Source organism: Mixophyes fleayi, chromosome 1, assembly GCF_038048845.1.
Source record: "Mixophyes fleayi isolate aMixFle1 chromosome 1, aMixFle1.hap1, whole genome shotgun sequence".
In the NCBI taxonomy this organism is placed as follows: Eukaryota; Metazoa; Chordata; class Amphibia; order Anura; family Limnodynastidae; genus Mixophyes; species Mixophyes fleayi.
The window spans coordinates 432,131,515-432,155,164 of record NC_134402.1 but is presented as its reverse complement, the minus strand read 5'-3'; the positions used below and the strand labels follow the sequence as shown (position 1 = coordinate 432,155,164).

Below are 23,650 nucleotides of genomic sequence, written 5' to 3'. Positions count from 1 at the left end.
TCCCTTCCCCTGTTGTCATTGTGGAGGGTTCAGAGGGCATTCTTCTTCACTGTAGATAAGTGACGGTGGCTTCAGACTACCTTCTACCAGCACTGAGTGACGCCGATATCAAGATGACATATACCTGGTGTGCAGTCTCTCCCTGTATATGATGAGGAAGGGGATACTTTAGCTGTGACCCCGGCTCCCTAACTGAGGTAACCGGGGCTGGTCCGTGGAAATTCCTTTAAAAAGGATGTCCTCAATATGGACAGTGTCATATTATTCGGTAGCTATCCTAAGTACAGGGGGCCACTCTGGACTGAGGGTGGGAGCATACCCAAACTTGTGGCACCTCTTCCTTGGTGAGCTCTGTTTCAGTGAGCAACGCTTGCCAGAATTTTTCAAGGTTGCAGAAGGCTTACAATCTGGTAAGCCTAGGTCTTGGTAAGTTGCCCTTAATTTACCATATTGCAGAAGCTTTAGTGTACCTGGTTAATCCAGAATTTTGACTTTAGCAATCTCTGCTAAATGGACTATTTTGCTTAGATCCTGGAGAGCTGTTGAGGTTTTCAAAACTACTCTGGAGTCCTTAGCCTTTTGAAGGACAGGTATTTTTTGACCCAGAATTAGACAAAATTATCAGCCAGGCCAGGTAAGAGCTCTTTCCTAATGGCGAACAATCCCAAGCCAAGAGATCCATGATTTTGTTCCTTTCATCCTTCCAATAGGCTGAGGGTGTTCCATTTCTCAGAGGTCAAGGTTTCATTCAGCGGGGTAAAAATCAGAAGGGAAAAACGGACATGGTCAGGCAAACGATCGTTACCTAAGACCTTGGATAGATAGGCAGCAGGACGGGTTACTTGCACACCCAGCAAGAGCTGTTTTGGGGCCTCACTACCTACTTTTTTTTATAGAACTGGCGACTAATCTTCTCTTTGGACATGTGGGTGAGAGGAATGGTAGAAAGAGTTTACATCTTGGATCTAAAGAGCCACCACCCAGCAGTTTTTGTTTGTTTGTTTTGTTTTTTACTGATCTCCCAAAAGAAAATCAAAAAGATTGGCTCTTTCAGGATCCGAAGGAGCAGAAAACTCAGGGTTTTTATTCAAATCTCTCTCGTTCAGCAGCTGGATTATATATTCTGAAACCTTCTGAAATCCCTAAACAAGCCTCTTTGCGTGGACAGGTTCAAAATGGAGTCTGTATGGTTGGTAATAAAAGGCATGAAGCAGGACGAATTTCTTGCTTCCGTGGACCTAAAGGATACGTACCCTCACATTCCGATCGGAGTCTCCTCAAATTTGCAGTGAAAGATTTCCAATTCAGAGCCCTTTCCTGCGGTCTCAAAACCATTCCCAGAGTATTTATGAAAACATGGCGGTGAAGGATTATCTTTTAAGGGAGTTATGCTCGTCCTCGATATAGATGACCTCGTTTTAAAAGCCAGGACCTTCAAAGGATAATCGCCAACACTCTGGAGTACCATGGATGGATGGGCTCATAAATTATAAAATGTCAAATTCGGTTCCATCCCAACCATGATATTTTGTTGATTTCTCTTTGCCCCAGACTGCTGAGAATTATCTTGCTGAAAGAAAAGAAGCTGGTGAGTTCTCTCTTAAGCTGCATATAGATATTTATTCTTCTATGCATGAAGCTGTTGGGGAAAATGGTGTCCATTTTCGTAGCGGTGCAGTTTGCACGATACCTTTTCCGGGGGTTTCAGAAATCCTTGCATATATCCCAGATCATTCTATGATTAGCCTCTTAGCTGATCAAGCTGTCACCTCAGACACGCTAGTTTATCTTGTGGTGGCTGAAGGTGGACAATCTTAACAGGGCTGGGGTCTGTCGTCATTATGGTGCAGTCCCAGAAGGTGAACAGACACCAGCTTTCAGGAGGGAGCTACCAATCTGGTCCTACAGTTGGAGGATTTTTTTTGTCCCGTCAGCAAGCAAAGCTTCCCATCAACGTGCTGTAACTTAGAGCGTTGAAGCACTCTGATAAGGGCAGACATTCCTAAAAGGCTGAACGATTTGAGTTCAGTCTTTTAGGAACGCTATGGCTGTAGTTTGCACAAATCATCGGGGGGGCACCTTTTGGCTCCCTAGTAGTGAAGGAATCTTCCAGGATTATGAGATTGTTGGAATGGTATGTCCCGGCTACATCCGCAGTATTCGTTCCTGGAGTGGAGAATTGTAAGGCGGACTTCCTCAAAAAGCATGCCATTCATCCCGGGGAATGGGCTTCCGTCGGATCGCGAAAGATGGGTTAAGATGGGGTCAATATGATTGCCTCTCGCCTAAACCACAAAGTAGACTGGTTCTGCAAGAGAGCAAGGGACCAGCAAGTGTTCTTGGAGGGTGCCATGACTATTCACTGATTCTACCTATAGCCACGCTTCGACTACTGAAAAAGGCCAAAGAAAAGATCTCAAGTAAATCTGGATGGCCGAAAGATTAAGGGCATGGTTGTTGAAGCAATGTTACTTAGTGCTAAAGGTCTTTCTGAAAAGGTCATCCAAACCATGCGTATTGGAAGGAGTTAGTTTCTGTGAAAAAATAACATAGGGTATGGAAGACTTATTTTGCGAAAAGAGGTCTTTCAAATTAGTGCATATTTTGTCTATTTTGGCCCCAATTCCAGATTTTCAGACTTTCCTTCAGGGAGTCCTCCATGTTCAGTCGCTATTCGGACTTCCAACTGCACCTTGGGCATTCAATTAGGTCCTATCAGGCTTGCAACTCTCACTATTCGAGCTATTGGTTGTCTGTCAGTTTATGTGGAAAACTGATCCTTCTGCCCATTTCCTTGGCAAAAAGAGGTTCTGAGTTGAGAGTTCTGTCCTGCAGATCGCTGTTTCTAGTAATCCATGATGACAGGGCTATCTTGTGCACTGGATTGTCTTTTCAGCCCATGGTTGTGTGTAGGTTCCATTTGATATCCTGCCGTGTTAAAAGCTATTCAATTGTTTATTAATGCTGCGCGTTAAACAGGCCAATAGGCTCTTTTATCTTGCACCTCTTTGGGCTGTGCTAAAAATAAAAAACGTAATAAAACTATTTATCATTTTCTTTCCAATATTACAAAATTTCAAACTATGTTTATCAGTAATGCCTAACATGTAAAGGTTGGTTTTCTTGTGAAAAAATAATGAAAAAAAAAAAACCCCATAAAAATCGATAATTAAATATATTTGTTTTTGGTAGATATATGTATGTACTAATGTGTTTTGACATGGTATAGATGATTCTATAGTAAAAAATAGTTAAATAAAAAAATATGCTAAAGAAAGTACTGTAATGTAGATATTATCAACTAGAATGGTTGTGTAATGCAATAAAATGTATGGCAATCCTTTTTTTATGTTAGGCATGACCGCGTTAAACACTCCCCTTCACTCCTCTAAAGACTCGCAAACACCAATGATTAACGCGTGAGGGCAGCGTTTCCTCTTTTTCAATTGAATTACATGAGTTTTAACGCTGCGTTAGCTAAAAAAACCGGTCGCTCGGTTCATACATAATTCTACTGGTACATTCATCATGATTGCTTTCTCAAATTTTAACACAGAGTTCTAAAACCGCACAGCACAACCCATGTCTTTATTTGGTGAAGCATTGCTACCAGTGCTATAGATTATATTTTTTAAAAATGAGACACATGGAAAACATGTTATAAATGGATTACTAAAGCATGTTTTTTTGTCCATTTTGTCAGCACATATATGTGATGGAGCCCTTATGTGTGTGTATAGTAATATTAGAGTTATGGCATGTGACATTTAATTTCTTCTATTCCATGTACTCGTTCTCACTATATACAGAGTGTAAAAGATTAAATATGGATTAAATAATATTTACCTAGTTATACATATGCCATCTGTCGTGGAAACTGATACACAGCCCAATGTATTTAAAATTGTGTGAACTCTGCATTCTTCCAAGAACAAAAGCCACTTGGTATATGTAAACTTGTATGTACTGTTTGTACCCATTATTGATCGCTCCAGATCACTTATATACACATCCCCCAAATGTTTACAATTATTCACTCTTAATCCAGTGCATTTATTGAGGGGGGGGGGGGGGGATATTTTGGAGGGAAAAAAATGGCTTGCATGGAAGTCCCTATTGTATGGTTTATTTGTTTTAAATGTATTTTGTCTTGAGGGCAAAACACAAATTAGGACGTTCACAATAGGTGCTTGATATGCTTTGCCTTTTTTTTTTTTATACAGGACACTGGCATAAGTGTAAGGAAGAGAGTAATAAAGATCTTGCGCGATATCTGCTTGGAGCAACCAACCTTTCCGAAAATCACAGAGATGTGTGTGAAGATGATCCGAAGGGTCAATGATGAAGAGGGCATTAAGGTAGGAGGATCATGATCTTGGCTGACCCGCGAATCTTTTATTATGTCCACAGCGGCCTAAACTGTATTGGCCAGTGAAGAGTATGGGTGGCTGTCTTTTTGATAAAGTGCATTCTTAGAAGTCTCTTTCCATAAGCCCCAAGCTTCCTTGAACTCGATAAAAACGCAATACCTTACATATTTCCTATTTATATTTAATCCCAATGTTGATTCCTCATAAACTGTTGCCCCTTACCTCCTGACAAACATTTGTGACCTCACTGGGCAACCCAGGTTTAAAGGGTCTCCAAGTATTAGATCCAGGTTACACTGAAACTGAATGCTCATGCTATCTCTCCCCATCAATATTACAAGGTGGGGAGATATAACATTTAAATATAGTAAAAACGCTGCTAAAAACTTTGGAAGATGATGAATCCATCAGCGGTCTAAGGAACACAGACGTTACTAATATAGATTAAGTACCATACATATTTCCTCTACTTCTACTTCTTAACCCATCTTACCACCAAGCAGGGTGTTGGTGTTTTTATTTCTTACCAGAAGGACTCATGTCTTTTGTGTCTGATATATTGTGGCTTTTAAAGTTTTGATTAAAAGAAAAGCTTTTTGTGAGCAATTGTTTTCCTTGCTAGAATACATCCCAAGATTTTAAAATGTCTGCCAGGCAATGACTTTGAAGTGTTTTTAAAAAAAAGATTGCACCTGCAGTTTAATTACACTTAGGGGTCTAAATTCACCTACATTTCCAGGGACTTTCATGTATCGCTCAATATTTCCTTATTGCTGATGTATTCTCTGCCTCCCACTTATTTACTTGGTTGTCTTTGGTTATTTCCGGTGCTTTTTAGCCATAGAAAATAACAGTTTGTTTCTTACTTTATAATCAATGTAATTGCTGAGCTATTGCCACACGAGCAATCACCTAAGTGCTTAAATACATTATTGCATGGGGTACCTGACCTAACACACAAATGTTGATAATTGAGCTATAATTGGCTCCCTAGTCACAGGGGACTGAGAAGTACTCATTGCTGTGCAACTTGAGAATTATTTCACAATGTCAAATTTATATTTTTTATTTTTAGAAACTAGTGAATGAAACATTCCAGAAACTCTGGTTCTCTCCAACCCCCCAAAATGATAAAGCTGCGATTACCAGGAAGATCGTGAACATAACAGATGTGGTGAGTGAGTTATGAAGTTGTTGTCAGAAAAGCACATTGTATAGATCAGCAGATCAATACATGTATAATTTGGTGATTAAAGAGACGTTTGTTTGTGCTTTCTGTAGGTGGCAGCCTGCAGGGACACGGGCTATGACTGGTTCGAACAACTTCTTCAGAATGTGAGTACTAGAGAGTTCCGTTCAGGAAAGGATTACTCTAAACATCGCCTGCTTTTATCACCAAACAATCATGTTGTCGTCTTGTTTTAATCCTCAGCTTTTAAAATCTGAAGAAGATGCCTCCTATAAGCCTGTGAAAAAAGCCTGTACTCAGCTGGTTGACAACTTGGTAGAACACATACTCAAGTATGAGGAGTCTATGGATGGTGTGTAGACTTGCTTTGTATACCAGTTATTTAATCTGTAGTGTTTAATGTGAGGATTAACTGTTAAAACCCCTTTTAATCCATTAAAAATGTTAATTCATTTGCAGAAACGGACAACAAAGGTGTGAATTCGGGCCGGTTGGTTTCTTGCATTACCACTCTGTTCTTATTCAGCAAAATCAGGCCTCAGCTGATGGTAAAACACGCTATGACCATGCAACCGTACCTTACCACTAAATGTAGTGTAAGTATATCTTGCGTTATGGAAGTGATGGGTTTGTTTTGTTTTTTTCTTTCCCCTCTTTGACCTTAGCGCATGTTGTGTTCTTGCTAGATAGGAGAAATGTAAGGACAATATAAACTTGTTTCCAGTAGGCAATGGGGTCAAAGGTGCCAGAATGTATTATGTACAGTGTGAATATATTCTCGTTGCTGCAGTCTCTCTGCTCTGTCACCAAGCAGCCAGATTAAGCAGTGAATCTGAGCTCTACACGGCCTTCAGCTGGCGGCTTCAAAGAATGAACATGTTTGCTGATAAAATCTGCTTTTGTGTAGCCACAACTCCCAACTTAGTCTTTTGATGTTGGGCATTGTCTGGGCGCACGCTTGTCTGTTGTCTGTCGCCAAAATGAAAAAATGACCCCCCCGTACACCATCAAATAAATATATATATATTTTTTTCTTCTTTTTTGGGAGACACGACTACTTTGGGGTATAGGGGTCTGGTTCAGCAGTAGGGCTTTTATTTGAAACTCAAATTCTTCTCCCCTTCTCTCCAATGGAAAACTCCATTTTAAAATAAGTGCCCATGTACTAGGGTGATTGTACAGGAGTGGTGCCGAACAGAGCGTGAATGTTTTTTTTTTTTGTTTTTTTTTTTGTTTTTTGTTTTTTTTTTTTTACACATTTCACTGTGACATCGCTGAGCAGTGGGATGACAGGCGCCATTACTGCCGCCCACCGTGGCATGACTCCCGGAGACCCGTTGTGTTGCATTTCTTTCACCTGATCTTGGATCAGCGGCTTGAGGAGTCAAAAGCCTCCTGTTTTCCTTGGCGGGGAGTACGCTCTTTTCCCATCAGATTGCCCTCTACAGCAGTTGTACATTTCCTGTCTGTATTGGATAACTTTATTAGGCTGTGCCCTACAGCTGTTCCTCAGTTTTTGTCACCATACTGTAATGGCAGATAAGGGCAACAGTTCGAAAGCTAATCCTGAACAGGAAAAAGTAATGTATTTTACTTGTTCCAAATGTCAGATCAAGCTGCCCAATGGACAACCTGAACCAGATGCCTTGTGTGCAGCTTTTGAGGCTGGGAAATGTGCACCGCGCTCGTCTGATATGATAGAATCCACCCTGGCACAATCCATTGCAGCTTACACGGCTCGTTATGCGTTCTAAGGAGGTAAGTGAGATACAAACTTCTCCCCCAGCTGATAACTTAGGGGGTACATTGGTCCCTCCAAATTTATCAAGCAGTATTTTTCAGGGCCTATGACAAAGTGGCGTTGTCTTGGGCTAGAAACTTGGAAACATCTGTGTAGGGTTTGGCATGGGCATTCTTCTTTGAAGAGGTTAATGGAATTCTCTTCGGCCAACATGCCTTGTAAACCCTTTAGCTCTGCTCAGTTATAATAGTCCTGGGTAGATTCGGAGTCTGAGTTTTCCTCTCGGGAGGAAGGAGAGCTGCTTGGTGATTCAGAATTTAAGGATTCCACAGGATTCGAGGAGGATCCTTTAAGAAGATAGGGTGTTGATGACTTAGTCATAGCTGTGCAGCAGGAGAAACCTAAGGTGCCTGACAGTTCTCAGGAAACAAACTATTTTCCTTCATCTTCCAACTGGTGGAGTTTAGCAAAGCCTGAACCCTGCCTTACCGAAGATATCAGATTCTATGCAGGCTAAATATTATTTCTCTTTCATCCTATCTGGGGACACTGCTACCATGGGGCTGTGTGAGGGGAGGGGAGTTTGACATTTAACTAGTTAACTGGTGAATATATCATGCTGACAGACCCCTCCCCTCTGCAACCCCCCTGTAGCCTCTTCAGTTTTAGTTCAGTGTCCAAGGGAGTTGGGCTTATGCGAAGTGGTTATTTCTTATAGATATAACTATTTTAATGAACTAATTTTTATTTATTCCTATACAGGAGTGTGCTCTGTTCTATACACTAGTTCAGTGAAAGGGGACAGCTATCACAGTCAGAGCCGGATGTGTCTCACTGACAGAAGAATTTTCGTTTATCTCCCCTTTCTCAGTGTGGCAGGTGGCTTATAAGCTGCTGTCACACTGATCTTTACCCGATTACTGGCGCTACCAGTGGTAGAGAGCGCCGGTAATCGGCGTCCGAGGCTGCCATTAAGGATGATACCAAGTCATTACAGCAGCTACTACAGTCGGCCGAGGAATAAGGATTTAGCGATTACTGCAAGAGAGAACTAAGTAATAGAGCTCCCCCGTCTGCAGCGACACTTTTTGGACTCTCCTAAGGGCGCCAAAAGCAACTGCCTGGCTGTTGCAGACATCTTGGCCTTATGGAAGGCACTTAAATCTTTTTCTATACCCAGTATAATACCCGCTATAATTAGATAGGGGTGTATTGGAAAAACTTGTTTCATGCAAATAGATTAATAGATAGAATACTACTTGCATAGATATTCTTTTGTTTAACACATAGCCTTAACAAGGATACTATCTTTTGACTTCTGTCATAGATTAGTTAGTATCTTCTGTCTATTTCTTGTCTAATTGCCTGTATTACATTTTATTGCTGTGATACTGTTCCTTAAAATGTCTGACAAGGGTAAAGCACCTCGTGAAAGTATTATACTTGCTTCAAGTGTAAAGTTAAATTACCTGTTGAACAACAGGACCCGGGGGCGCTATGTACTGACTGCGGTGGGGTTCCCATAGTTGCGCAGTCACAGACTAACGCACCACCAATAACTATCTGGTCGGGGATAGTCTGGACCTGTGTGTCTATCTGGCAACAGAGGACACTTGCACAGAGGTAGGTCTTTATCCTCCTCCACGAACCGTCCTCCTTCCAAGCTCCCGGATAAACCGACAGCTTCCGGTCATTCTCCCCTTCTCGAGGGAGTGGAGGGACGTCTACTTCTGTTCAAAGATCGGTAGGCAGAGTCCTTAGAGGACAGTTGTATTCGTGCGATTATGACAAGAGGTCACATAATAGACCTATCGGGTCCAGCCCCTCGTCGATTTTTCTAAACCAGCTTACCCCGCGACCCACAAAGACGACAGTCATGCTCCTCTGTGTTGCCTCTCTTCTTTCCGCAGGAGCCATCTAGAAAGCTCCGGAACATCAAGAGAGACAGAGTTTCTACTCCAACCTCTTTTTGGTCCGGAGCGGGATGGCCGCTTCCACATTATACTGAACCTACACCTGCAAGTGGACAAATGTCGGATGGAATTCCTCAGGTCGGTTATCAATGGACTGGAAGCAAACCAGTTCATGGCATCAATAGACATCAAAGACTCCGATCTCCACGTTCTTAACTGGAAGGAACATCAGGCTCTTCTCATATTCACAGTGGGACCTTCTCATTACCAGTTCAGAGCTCTCCCATTCGGCCTTTCAACAGCACCAAGGGTGTTTACAAAAATTATGGCAGTGATAGCTGCTTATCTTCATTCCAGAGGTGTGCAATTAGTGTGCCCTAACTGGACGATTTACTAATCAAGGCTGCTCGACCAGCATCTACAGCTCACCATCAGAATCCTGGAGATGCATGGGTGACTCGGTCCAAATCCCAGAAAAATCACGATCCTTGCAGGACACTAAAACTCGAGTTTTGACCTGTCGCAGGTTGTCCTTCCTCTTATGCATGCATGTACTAGGAAAGATGGTGTCGACCTTCGAGACTTAAAGAATTGGTCAGGATCCCATCAAAAGTTAGAACGCCAATTGATATGCTTGTCACCACAGGCAAGACAATCCCTCAGATGGTGGATCGCCAATTGATATGCTTGTCACCACAGGCAAGACAATCCCTCAGATGGTGGATAGACCAAAACAATTTGCTAGTCGGCAGGTCCTTTGCCCCATGGTCTTGGATCTTAGTATCCACAGAGGTTGGAAGGCTGTGGCCCTTCATTAGAGACTTCAGGGACTCTGGTCCGCTAAGGAGGCCTCTCTCACCATCAATATACTGGAACTGAAAGCCATGTTTAAGGCCGTCTGCAGTCCGAAAACGCCACGGCGGTGTCTTACGTCAACAAACGGGAGCACCAGGAGTGCAAGAGCAATGGAGGTGGCGGCTCAGATCTTGAACTGGGCCGAAAACTACGTTCCCTCCATCTCCGCAGTCTTTATTCCAGGCATCCAGAACTGGGATGCAGACTATCTAAGCCGGCATGCAATTCTGCCGGAGGAATGTTCTCTGCATCCTGAGATCTTCCAGTCTCTAATATTACAATGGGGGACCCTGGACGGAGACCTAATGCCATCTCGTCACATCCGAAAAGTCCAACACTTTTGTTCAAGAGTATGGGACCCTCTGGCGGTGGCCGTCAATGTAATGACAATGCCCTGGGACTCCCATTTCCATGATTCCCAGCGTCCCTCGAAGAGTCAAGCAGGTTGGACTCCCAGTGATACTGGTGGCTCCAGCTTGGCTGCGACGAGTTTGGTATGCAGAAATTCTGTTGATGGCAGTAGGGTCAGATCTATGGTTACCTATTTGAGAAGACCTTCTACAAGGACCATTCCATCATCAGGACTTGCCTCGGCTGAATTTAACAGCATGGCTGTTGAGGCCAACCTTTGGAGGTCCAGAGGGTTCTTTCCACGTGTAGTGGACATCTTCCTTTGTGCTAGAAAGCCAGTCTCTGCTCGCATTTACCACCACATCTGGCGTACCTACATTAAATGGTGTGCGAGCCGAACCTGCCACACAGCTTCCTTCCGCCTCTCAAGGCTACTTGCTTTTTTCCAGGATAGTCTGGATGGGGTCCTTAAAAGTGCAAATGTCTGCCCTTTCGGTGTGTTTTCACCTTCGTCTGGCAGACATACCGGAATTCAGGACCTTCCTACAGGGATCCTGCATATCCAGCCTTCATATGTTCCGCCCACCGCACCCTGGGATCTTAATCTGGTCCTTTGTAACGGTTCAAAGGGAGGTCCTTGAAGCAAATAGACTGTGGAGTTGCGGTTCTTAACATGGAAGGTTGCGCGTCAGCTAGTAGAGTTTCCGAACTGGGTGCTCTCATGTCGCAAACCGTATCTTGTGTTTAACGATGATAGGGCGGTTCTCAGAACAGTTCCTACCTTTCTGCCAAAAGTGCTTTCCGGTTTTCATGTTAATCATAAAATTGTGGTTCCGGTGTTCTGAGGAACCACAAGCGTCTGGAACAGGCTCTATGGAATTTCTGGATGTAGTCAGAGCTCTCCGAATCTATGTCCATAGGACATCAAAGATTCGCCGCACGGTTACTTTATTTAATTTAACTTCTCAAAGTAAGAATGGCCGGCCTCCAAGCAATGAATTGCTAGATGGCTTACGTCGACTATTAAGCAGGCTTATATCAATGATAACCGATCTGTACCAGATCGCATTGTTGCCTGTTCAGTGGGGGCGTCTTGGGCTACGCGAAATGGGGCCTCAGCGGACCAGTTATGCAGACCAGCCACTTGGTCCTCGGTACATACCTTTTACAAAATTTTATCAATTTAATGTATTTCTGTCAGCAGACGCTAGTTTTGGCCATAGTGCTCCATGTGCCGGGCTGTCAGAGCGGTCCCTCCATTAAGCGGGCTGCATTAGAATTTCCCCATGGTAGCAGTGTCCCCCAGATAGGATGAAAGAGAATAGAGGATTTTTATACTCGCGATAAATTCGCATTTCTGATTCCATCTAGGTACACTGCGTTCACTCCCTTCTGCTGTTTGGTCTCTGATTGGTTGGCTCCCCTTCCTTGGGGCTTTATACTTAAACTGAAGAGGCTACCAGGGGGGGTGCAGAGGGCAGGGGTTTGTCAGCATGATAGGCTATCTAGTTAAGTGCCAAACTCCACTCCCCTCACACAACCCGATGTAATCAGTGAAACGGATTTATCATGAGTATAAAAATCCTCTTTTATCCTCTGCCCAGTGAGGATACTTTTAAGTGGAAATTCTACAATCATCCCAATTCCAAAATGCTCTCTCAGGGACAGCACAGACAGAAAATGAAGTGCTTTTTAAAGTCTATTTAGATGGCAGCAGGGGCTGCTTTAAGGCTTGTTTTGGCATCTGCCTGGGTGAATAAGGCAGTTGAGAAATGGTCCAAACAAATTTCTGAGAGTTTAAAGTCTGGTAAACCAACGTCTGCGTTGTTATCCTTGTTGGACATATCCAAGAAGCATGTTTTGGCCTTGGTGGTCGCAGTGATGCAAACTCCTGGCTGCGAGTTTGGGATGCGGACACAAAGTCCAAGAGGACTCTTGAGTCTCTGCTTTTTGAAGGTAATGTTCTCTGTAGGCTGCAATTGGACAAGATCAAGTGGTATATTTACCAAGTGGCGGTTCCATGTCTTTTTTTTATATATATTTTTTTATTTATTTTTTAAACAGCAATTTTAATAAAGACAACTGGATGGGCTTTATCTTTAAAGTTGCAGTTTTATAAAAAAAAAATACGACAACGGCCACATGGTAAATATACCCCCAGATGACAGGAGGTAAGAGTCCTTTCCTGCCCGTTAGTGCCCCCAAACACAGGGGTTCAAAGATTTGTTCCTTTCGGTTTCCAAGCAAATCAAAGGGACCTAGTTATAGGGGGCAGTCCTTCAATCCGTTGGGAGGCCAACAAAAAGGCAAACACTTGTCTATTAAGCAACCAGCCCTTAAGCCTACCTATAAGCCGTGTGACAGGGTTTCTGATCACCCAGCTCAGACTGTGGTGGAGTCTGCCGCCTCCTCTTCCAGGACCAGTGGTTCGGTTCTGCTTCAGACACATGGGTGGAAGGAATCCTAGAAAAAGGCTACATAATAAACCTCCTGAGGTCCCCACTCAGGCATTTGTCCACTAGTCTTTCAAGAGACAGAATAAAGAGATTTGCTCTAAAAGGAAAGGCAACCATTCTTTGCTTTCCATAGGAGTAATTGTTCCAGTTTCCTAGTGCAAACAACAGATTTGACCTTTTGACCCATCTTTATCCAAAACTCCCTAAACACCATTCTGCAGGTACAGGTTCAAGATGGGATATTTAAGGTCCGGCATAAATGGTGTGCATCACAATTAATTTTCAGCCTCCATGGACATTAAAGGCGCTTACCTACATGTTCTGATCTGCAGTGGACATCAGCCTCAGGTTTACAATCAGAAATATAAATTTTCAGTTTCAAGCTCTACCCTTCAGGCTGGCAATAGCACAGATGGTGTTTTCCAAAATCATAGCGGTTTTGGCCACTTTTATCAGTCAACAAATGTTATTTTTGCTACTTCTCTTTGATACCAGAATACAGAGATTGTAATTACTGAAAGAAAAGATCCTTGTAATACATGAGCTAGTACTACCTTTTTAGCTCTCAAGCAGGCATCAATACTATTCTGGTCCAGTTGGGATGCTTCCACTCAAGGTCATTCTAAATTTAAAATTCTAATAAAGAAGTCCAATTCCAACCTCCCCACTCAGTTCATCATTCTTTCACTTCAGACTCGTCAATCACTACTTTGTCTGAAAGTGGACAATCTCAACAGGGGTCATCCTTTCTCCCTTTAGGAACTGGACTATTACGAGGTCTGCCAATCTACAGGGATGGTGTGCTGTCAGTCTACACCTTCATCTGCAGCAACTTTTGTCCCGTGATAAGACAAAGCATCAACATTCTAGAGTGCAGAGCGGTATTCAACATTCTAATATATGCATATAAGAGAGAGAGCTGTACAAATTGCCAATGTCATGGCTCTGGCATACATAAATCATCATGAAGGCACCACAAGCTCCCTGGTGATGAGACCGCAAAAATATTGCATCTCGGGTGGGAAACGGATATGCCATCCATCCTGGGGAATGGTCTCGTCACCCAGAAGTTTTTCTTCAGATTGTGGGATTCCCACAAAGTAGATTGGTTTTGTTAAAGAACCAGGGATCCCAAGCCGTTCCTGGTAGATGCAATGACAGTTCCATGGAATGATCCATAAATATATCTGTTCTTAATAACCATTCTAACTCTGGTCCTAGGAAAAAAAAAAAAAGGTACAAATAGAGAGGGCTGCTGTAATTTTAGTAGCATCGGACTGGCCAAGAAGATCCTGGTACATTGGCATTCTAAGTAAGGCACGGCAGGGCCATCAGGTAGACATCTACAGCGGGATCTATTAAGCCAAGGATCTTTACTGTATCACCATTTATATAGGTTGGCTTTGATGGCATGGCTGTTGAGGTCATCTTTCTTAAAGGTCTATCTGCGGATATCATCCAAACCATGCTTTAAGGCTAGAAATCCTGTTTCTGCAAAAAAAAAAAAAAATTGTCTTGTAGTGTGGAAAACTTCTGTTTCTGGGTGTAAGAGAAAGAGTTCTTATATCTCTTCCTTTAAATTCGCCCATCTTTTGTCCTTTATAAAAAAAAGTCTTGATAGTGACCTGAAAGTTTAGCTCCTTAAAGTTCAGATCTCTGCTCGGTTTGTCTATTTTCAGTAGAAAACTTTTTTTTTATTTCGGAGGTCTAGACGTTCGTGCAGAATACTTCATGTACAGCCCCATCTGCTACCTCAGTAGCTTCTTGGGACTTAAGGTTGGTACTCACAGCTTTGCAACATTCGTCATTTCAACCATTGGAGTCTGGAGTTTAGATTCCTTATGTGAAAGACCATTTTCCTTCTAGCTAATTCCTCATTAAGATGAATTTGAGTAGGTGCTCTGTCACGCAGATCTCCTCATTATATTTCATGAGAACAGGTCTATCCTGCATGCCATCCTTCTTTTCAGCCCAAGGTGATTTCATAATTTCCTCTAAATCAAGGAATGTTTATTCTAACTATAGGACAGAATGGCTCTTCTGATGAGTCCCTTTGTTGATTAGATGTGGTCAGGAACCTGAAGGTCTATCTGGATAGAACGTCAACAGTGCGCAGGACTGATGACCTATTGGTCCTCTACAATGTGCAAATGAGGGGTTGGTAGACTACTAGGGAAACCATTGGCAGATGGCGTTATTGTTATTTGCACCGGCAAACCAGTTCCAGAAAATACCATGGCCACTCTACCAGGTCTGTGAGTACCTCCTTGGCGGCACAGCTTGGACTTTCGGCAGATCAGCAGGTTATGGGCAGTGTCCTGATCTTCAGTCAACACCTTCACGAAATGTTGCAGTTTCATTGTGTTTAAGTCCAAGGATGCTAGCTTTGGACAGAAGGTCTTACACACAGCTATGTCTGAGCTTCCCTTTCCATGGTTGGAAGGTAGCAGTGTCCCCATAATTGGAAGAAAAAACCTTTAAGTACTCTAAATCCATTTTGATGGTTCCTTTTTAGGACACTGCGTTCTCACCCTTCACGCCCTTATTTATTCTATTTATGGTTTATGTGAGTGTTTGCTAAAGTGAATTGTTATACTTGTTTGGTTTGATCTTCTTTATCCAATGAAGAGGGGATATAGAAGGGGGAGATGTTTTCCTAATTTGTGCATATTTATAGACCAGCCCTCAATAAACTAAGGTAGCAGTGTCGTTCCCACCACCCCCCAGTGCCTGGTCACAAAGCTGCAAAGTCACTAAGGGGTTATGGGTCTACTAACCTGTTTATATATTACGTTAGAGCAGAGTGATTAGGCTCTACTTGGATTTGGTTCACAGTCTAATAACACATGTTTTGATTTCATTTATTTTCATCAGAGTCAGAATGATTTCATGGTAATATGCAATGTTGCCAAGATCCTGGAGCTTGTTGTGCCGTTAATGGAGCACCCTAGCGAGACATTCCTTGCCACTATTGAGGAGGATCTCATGAAGCTCATCATAAAATATGGCATGACGGTAAGGCACTGTTCCTGCGCACATTTCCTTTTTGTTTTCCCCACATTTTTAATACACACACAGTTTCTATGTGTATTAACATAAACAAACAAGATGTAATTCTTGAATTGTTACAATATACTAAGCATTGGTGTCTGGCTCACAAAAAGCACTAGAATGTTCTCTCTTTAAACTTTGATTACAAAGTGCAGAGTATAACTTGTCTCAAAGCTTGCAGTGATCATGTTTTGAAAATCATCATCTTTTGTCTTTTCAGGTGGTGCAGCATTGTGTGAGCTGTCTAGGGGCCGTTGTAAACAAAGTAACACAAAATTATAAGTTTGTGTGGGCCTGTTTTAATAGATATTATGGTAAGATTAATTTATATTCATTAGTTCTCTTTCTACGTGCTTTTGGTCAGGACAGCTCTTTTGAAGTGTCCTTAAGTTAAACTTGCTTCACCTGTTCATTTTAAAATCGATCTGTTAAGGAATGAGTAACAGTGAGGGCAAAGCACAACTTCATTTGAGAAATACATGTATAAAGAGGGGTAATCTGAACCAAATTGTGGTATTAATGGTCTTTATATAGTCAATAGTTATGTGTAAAATAGATTTTATTAGGCTTTTGTATGTGTGGGTAAGTTGAGACATTTACATCTTTCAGTATATTCACATTAATTTGTGGACCACGCGTACAATTGGATGTGGTCCTATTATAAATGGAGACCAATGTTTTCATGATTGCCTAATATAATCCACCATTCCCTGGGAAGTGGAGTACTTTTTGGGATGAAGCCAGATTTCTTCTTTGAAAAAAGTGACACAAACTCACCATGGTGTTGCGTACCATACACTTGAGGCAGGGTACTTGGCAAAGAAGGAGAGCTTCCGGTGACCAGGGATGGACGAGAGCTGCCTTGTTTTAGGGATTTACATCTCCAGCCCCGACCATTGACTGCCTTTTTGTCCTAGTGTTTAGCGTCATGTGTCCTAAAGGTCCCGTTTCAAGACTTAGTGGAACATCCACAAGTTAAGTATCTGGGACTGTCCTCTACTGGTTATCACCACACCCCATCAATCCTAGCTCATCCTCCAGAATATACCTGTGCAGCTCTAGAACACCGGCTGACGGTCAGTGCAGTATTTGGCACTGAACAAGCTTTTCATGACCATTAGACCAGTATTTTTTCTCTCTTCTTCGGGTGAGCGTTAAAGGGACCACTAAAAAGTTCTGTGGATTACGTTATTTCACTACCGAGTTGACAACGGACCAGTGTCTCTTACTTTATACAAGCAATAGGCATATAAATAAGTATTTTAGATTTCAGACTTTTATTGGCGTGTTTTCAGGGGTTGGGTGGTTCTTATTTTTGACTGCTTAGTTTTTGTTTGTGGAAATGGGTACATTTCTCAGTCTATCATGTAGGACTGGCAACCCTTTGTACCTAAACAGTAGTGACCAGGTCAGATAAAGCATCATGCACTCTGATACTATAGAAAACGCTTGTAGTCACGTCCTGCACCCCAGCAAGCCCACCCTTCCTTCAGGCATCCTCCTACTGAATGATATGTTCACTACCGCTCATAAAGCCTTACGTCCCTCCGTTGTAAATACCTGGGTAGCAAAAGCCTTAGAAAGTTTGGTGCTGCTCCCCTGACCCTCTGATAGCATTGAGGCGATATCGTCATATCTGAGTGACATGACACGCGATACAGTGGCCACACATCTGGTTAGCCGACCCGGATTAAAAAAAAAAATATCTCTTGTTTACCCCTCATTTATAGGAAGATCTCTTTATGGTCCTCAGAAAGTCATTTCTCAGGGGACTGTTGGTGAAGGCACCTTACTGCCTCCAAACTGAGCTCTGATGAACACTACTTGCAAACCCAGCCTTTTTCGGGCTCTTCTCAAATACTTCCACCAAGGGTAATCTTGGATCCTGCAGCATTAATTCATGGTAAAGCAAATAAAAACATTTATGTGAACTAAACGAGTGGTCTCCAAGCCTGCTGAGTCATCAGTCTTTTGGAGTTTGGTAATCTTTTCAACAGATTGTCTCCTCCAGTTCTCTTTTACCGCTTTGATTTTTGCTTCTTCATTTCTGACACCCAAGAACGCTGGCTGGCAATACTGCAGGCTTGTGTGTTACACTGTGTGTGTGACTTATTTTCAATGGTTGCATAGATCACCATTTTGCTCACAACAGTTTCCACTTACTCCGCCTCATTGCCTCTCTCCAAGGCTGCATTTACTGGGGACTGGCTCATAGCTTTCTGAAAACTACAGGTTTCAGCATGATTGGTGCTTTTCCAAATGTCACTGGAAGCCAGGACTTTCCACGGGAGTGGTTCATGTCTGCTGGAGGTACCTGCATCCCTGTTTCATGGTGGGTCCTCATTTTGGTCGTTTCCACTCTTGACGAATGCATTCAAGTACTTAACAAAGGTTGCTGTAAATGAACTCTCCTTAAAGGTTGCGTTCCTCCTGGCCATATGCTTCCCCGTTAGGGTCTCGATATTGATGGCGCGATCTTTGATGCCACTGTTCATTTTCCATGAACCTAATGACCAAAGCCCTTTTTCTTGTTGAAGGTTATCTCACACTGCCACATGAATCCGGGAGTTTGTTCTTGACCTTTTCTGCATTAACTGCTTAGCATCTACCTTTCCACCCTGGCATGATGATCCTTTTACACCAAATGTTGGTCTTTTTTAAGTGGTTTTTGGTTTTTTTTTTGCTTTTAATCCTCTCCTATTTCTTGTTGCTACAACAAAGCCGAGCTCCTAGGCTGTAGCTCGGGGTAAAATAAGAATTAGAGGGGCCTCTCTTTTTTTCCAAGTTCCCTGTCTCCTGTGATTTTGACCCCATTGCTAGTCTGCATCCTCCACATGACCTTGGAGACATTAGTTCATGGGTAAGTTTAGAAAAACAATGCTGTTATCTGATTGCTGCATATAATTTGTCAGCCACATTGTGTCACAAGACGTCATTTATGGTAATCACATTCTTTCTGTTAGAGAAATTCAGATTATTAACAAGTACGTTTTATTGGGGTATCTTTTTGTTTTTCTAGGTGCCCTTATAAAGTTAAAAACGGAGCATCATGATGACCCGAACAGCACGGTCCTGACCACAAACAAACCAGCTCTCCTACGATCGCTTTTTACCGTTGGAGCACTTTGTCGCCATTTTGATTTTGATCAGGAAGACTTCAAGGGTAGCAGCAAAGTAAATATAGCAGTTCGTATTCTCAACTTTTTATTTTATTTTTTATGTTTGTTTTTGTCTTCCGATTAATTCGTTAGAGTTGCTGGATGTTTTGTTTGTTTTTTGTTTAAATGATTTAGTTTTGAGACTGACTGTGCGTGTCTCTGTTTGTTGGGGGTTTGTGTGTGTGTATAGATGTGTGGGTAGATGGGGAAGATGTGAGTTGTACATTGGGGGGGTGTATGCAAAATGATGGCACCCCTGATCCGGTGGCATGTTTCAGTGAATCTCAACGTGAAAAGAAGTTAACACAGCCTCTGTACAATGCAAATGTAAACATATAGACATATTATTGAACAATTACGATCTATTTGCCCGAATTAACAGACTGGTAAAAACAATAAAACAGTGAATGTGGTTTATGTGAACATTGGGCCTCCTGTCAGTCAGTATTTGCTAACACTTCCTTTAACAGGAATCGCAGCTTCCAGATGTTCCTCAGACAGCTAAGAATCTTTCTATTCCTGCTTTGGGATTCCCCCCCAGTATTCTTTGCAAAACATTTCTAGCTTAGAAATGTTCTTAGATCTTCTTACCTGCACTGAATCTCCACAGGATTCCAGTAATAGTTAAATCTCGTCTCTGTGAAGGACATTCCATTATCTATAGTCTTGTTTTCCTGTAAATACAATTTGGTTGAATTTGAAGTGGTGTTGATTGATTGTCTTGCCTCCAACCTTCTTCTGACTCTGTGACTTTAGCTTCTAGGATTTGTTAAATCCACTCTAATATCACATGGGCATTAAAGCATAAAAGGTCCATCCCTGTGGTTTATGGTTGGCGAGATGACCTTTTCTTCCAATACTTCACCTGTATTTCTGCCCAAAAGTAAATTTTTTGTTTCCTCAGTCCTCATCACTTTGTACTGTTTTGCCTATTTCAGACACTTGTGTGATGAGTATACAGGATAGGTTTACTTCCAAAGGCTCTGCACTGTGTCCGATAAACCTTCTTGCAGACCCTTTTCCGTCTGATGTGAATTCGGCTTTGCATATCTGGCCAGTTTACTAGCAGTTCTGTCAGCGATTGTTCTGTCTCTTTATATTTCCTTCTCCATATTTTACCTTGATTTCTTAATGTTTCCATCAATGGAGTTTCCAAGCTGAAACTGTTTAGAAGCATGTTTCATTAGCCTTCCCCTACTTTGTAACAGTGACCTAAGTAAAATGCTTATAGAAGCCCATTGACGTTGAGAACAGGTGCAACTATCTTGACAGATTATAAGGGTCAGATTATATCTGTGGAATTGTCTTCACCTGGGTTAATTTAAGACCTAGCGAGTCAGTTTTGAAGCCTTAAAAAGGAAAACTACTAAATGACGGGGTGTAAAGACTTTTATATATGCCACATTCACTTTTATTTTTCTACATATTTATTCGGCAAGTAAATAATAATTGTGCATTATAATGTGTTGTGTTTTTATGTTAAGTTTTGACCTGGCAGAGATTGTGTTATCTTTTTACTTAGCTGTTCGGTGAAGCGCGCAATTTTACTAGGGTTGCCCAAACTGTTGCATGCACATACGGATCTGCTAATATAGATATATGCACATATTTATTTTAGCATTGTTTTTATGGAGCTTACTTTTCTAATGGGGTTTGTATGTTTTTGGTAGGTTAACATTAAAGACAAAGTTTTGGAGCTGCTGTTGTATTTTACCAAGCATTCGGAGGAGGATGTGCAGACAAAAGCCATTATTGGTCTTGGTAAGATGAACATTTTATTTGACCATATATTTTGCAGTAGGGTGAGCCTACGTATGGCCATTATTATTCCGTCCGCTTCAATTTAAAGGCACTGTAGTTTATGATCTCTTCCTGTGCTGATGAATTTGTTTCTGTGTTTTTGCTACCTCGTTGCATGTTCTGTCAGATCTCACTAGTCACACCCCCAGTGTCGCACACACAAGTAGACCACACACCCAAGCTTTTTGTATTGTAGTAGGAGTATTATTCCACCTCTATAACGTGGACAGGAGAGCCCAGGGCAGGTGCAGAGGGATTATGAAAATGAAAAGCTATGTAATCACTGCTGAATGGTGATCTCTGACGCCAGACTTACCTAGTTTCTATAATGATACTTGTAACGTTTTAAGGGGGCATATTTCATTAGCCACGGGGTGTCTCTGGAATTCCGTGAAGGCACTCTGCTGCAGTGTACCAGCCGTAGTGGTGCCTCCGGGACGACCGTGAAGGCACTCTGCTGCAGTGTACCAGCCGTAGTGGTGCCTCCGGGACGACCGTGAAGGCACTCTGCTGCAGTGTACCAGCCGTAGTGGTGCCTCCGGGACGACCGTGAAGGCACTCTGCTGCAGTGTACCAGCCGTAGTGGTGCCTCCGGGACGACCGTGAAGGCACTCTGCTGTAGTGTACCAGCCGTAGTGGTGCCTCCGGGACGACCGTGAAGGCACTCTGCTGCAGTGTACCAGCCGTAGAGGTACCTCCGGGACGACCGTGAAGGCACTCTGCTGCAGTGTACCAGCCGTAGTGGTGCCTCCGGGACGACCGTGAAGGCACTCTGCTGCAGTGTACCAGCCGTAGTGGTGCCTCCGGGACGACCGTGAAGGCACTCTGCTGCAGTGTACCAGCCTCAGTGGTCCCTCCGGGACGACCGTGAAGGCACTCTGCTGCAGTGTACCAGCCGTAGGGGTGCCTCCGGGACGACCGTGAAGGCACTCTGCTGCAGTGTACCAGCCGTAGTGGTGCCTCCGGGACGACCGTGAAGGCACTCTGCTGCAGTGTACCAGCCGTAGTGGTGCCTCCGGGACGACCGTGAAGGCACTCTGCTGCAGTGTACCAGCCGTAGTGGTGCCTCCGGGACGACCGTGAAGGCACTCTGCTGCAGTGTACCAGCCGTAGTGGTGCCTCCGGGACGACCGTGAAGGCACTCTGCGGCAGTGTACCAGCCCCAGTGGTCCCTCCGGAACGGCCATGAAGGCACTCTGTGGCAGTGTACCAGCCATAGGAGTGCCTTCCAGAACGACCGTGAAGGCACTCTGCTGCAGTGTACCAGCCGTAGTGGTGCCTACGGGACGACCGTGAAGGCACTCTGCTGCAGTGTACCAGCCGTAGTGGTGCCTCCGGGACGACCGTGAAGGCACTCTGCTGCAGTGTACCAGCCGTAGAGGTGCCTCCGGGATGACCGTGAAGGCACTCTGCTGCAGTGTACCAGCCGTAGTGGTGCCTCCGGGACGACCGTGAAGGCACTCTGCTGCAGTGTACCAGCCCCAGTGGTCCCTCCGGAACGGGCGTGAAGGCACTCTGCGGCAGTGTACGAGCCGTTGTGGTGCCTCCGGAACGGGCGTGAAGGCACTCTGTGGCAATGTACCAGCCATAGTGGTGCCAGGAGAAATTCACAATGTGCAGGGCCACGATGTTCGAAGGAGCATCACATCTAATTGGATATGCCCCGAGAATGTTTTCATGCATTCATTAGTTAATACAAAGAGAAAATATAGTGCAAGTCCCATTTAAGACAACAGGAGTAGAGTGTAGTGTAAGGTTTGCATAGGTGCACAAAGTATGATTGTTCTCAGTGGAGAGATGCAGTGAATATGAGAAAACAGAGTTACCTGCTTCCCTAACATACCTGGTCAGACGTATATAATGAAATAATACAAATGGTGTTACTTCCTGAGTACAATTAGATCATGTTGTATGTTATCATTGCATTTGTGTTTACTAGTAATCAAACTAATAATGTGCTCTATCAGAATTCACTCTTTACATGTTTTTATTTTTTAGGGTTTTCATTCATTCAACATCCAATTCTCATGTTTGAAGTGGAGGTGAAAAATTTGTATAATAACATCCTCTCTGACAAGAACAGCTCAGTGAACCTGAAAATCCAAGTTCTGAAGAACCTGCAGACCTACTTACAAGAGGAGGACACTCGGATGCAGCAAGCCGACAGAGACTGTGAGTGAACTGTGGCCAATCGGTGTAATTACCCCCGCAGACTTCTGTTCCACGGGTTGCATGGTTTACGCCAACTTTGTTACATGCAAAGGATGTGGGAATATATTGGTCAGATGGTTTTTAATAGCTCATTTTCTAATAGTGTAAAACTTTCTGACTTGCAGGGAAAAAAGTTTCAAAGCAGGAAGATCTGAAAGAGATGGGAGATATTTCCTCAGGGATGAGCAGCTCCATTATGCAGCTTTACCTCAAACAGGTCCTGGAGTCGTTCTTCAGCAAGCAATCCAGTGTGCGGCACTTTGCTCTCAACGTCATCGCGTTAACGCTGAACCAGGGTCTCATCCATCCTGTTCAGGTGCGTTATATGCTGTTCACGGTCTAAAATGCGTGATGCACAGAAATATTTTGAAGCCTTGAATTGCTTATGTTCTTCTTAGTACTGCAAAATATTTTGCCTGCACAATGGTCTTTACCTAGAGATTATTTATGGACAGTGCTATGACCGTTCTTTCCAGCAACCAAACTGGACCATAACTTTTTCTCTTTCATCCAGTCTGGAGGACACTGATTACCATGGGTTGTGGAGGGGAGCAC

At 43.1% G+C, this 23,650-nt stretch overlaps 1 protein-coding gene across 4 annotated transcripts in view; it reads left to right on the top strand.

Annotated features, from left to right (window-relative positions):
* Positions 1 to 23,650, top strand: part of NIPBL (NIPBL cohesin loading factor) — a 115,908-nt gene that overhangs the window by 79,524 nt on the left and 12,734 nt on the right. For 3 of the 4 annotated variants that reach the window (XM_075184240.1, XM_075184242.1, XM_075184243.1), the window contains exons 30-40: positions 4,224 to 4,358; positions 5,446 to 5,544; positions 5,652 to 5,705; positions 5,803 to 5,911; positions 6,019 to 6,155; positions 15,750 to 15,890; positions 16,147 to 16,240; positions 18,946 to 19,112; positions 20,755 to 20,845; positions 22,883 to 23,056; positions 23,221 to 23,411. In XM_075184240.1, the coding sequence (XP_075040341.1) occupies positions 4,224 to 4,358; positions 5,446 to 5,544; positions 5,652 to 5,705; positions 5,803 to 5,911; positions 6,019 to 6,155; positions 15,750 to 15,890; positions 16,147 to 16,240; positions 18,946 to 19,112; positions 20,755 to 20,845; positions 22,883 to 23,056; positions 23,221 to 23,411 (1,392 nt within the window). The remainder of the gene's footprint in view (positions 1 to 4,223; positions 4,359 to 5,445; positions 5,545 to 5,651; positions 5,706 to 5,802; positions 5,912 to 6,018; positions 6,156 to 15,749; positions 15,891 to 16,146; positions 16,241 to 18,945; positions 19,113 to 20,754; positions 20,846 to 22,882; positions 23,057 to 23,220; positions 23,412 to 23,650) is intronic. The other variant, XM_075184241.1, reaches the window with a different exon arrangement.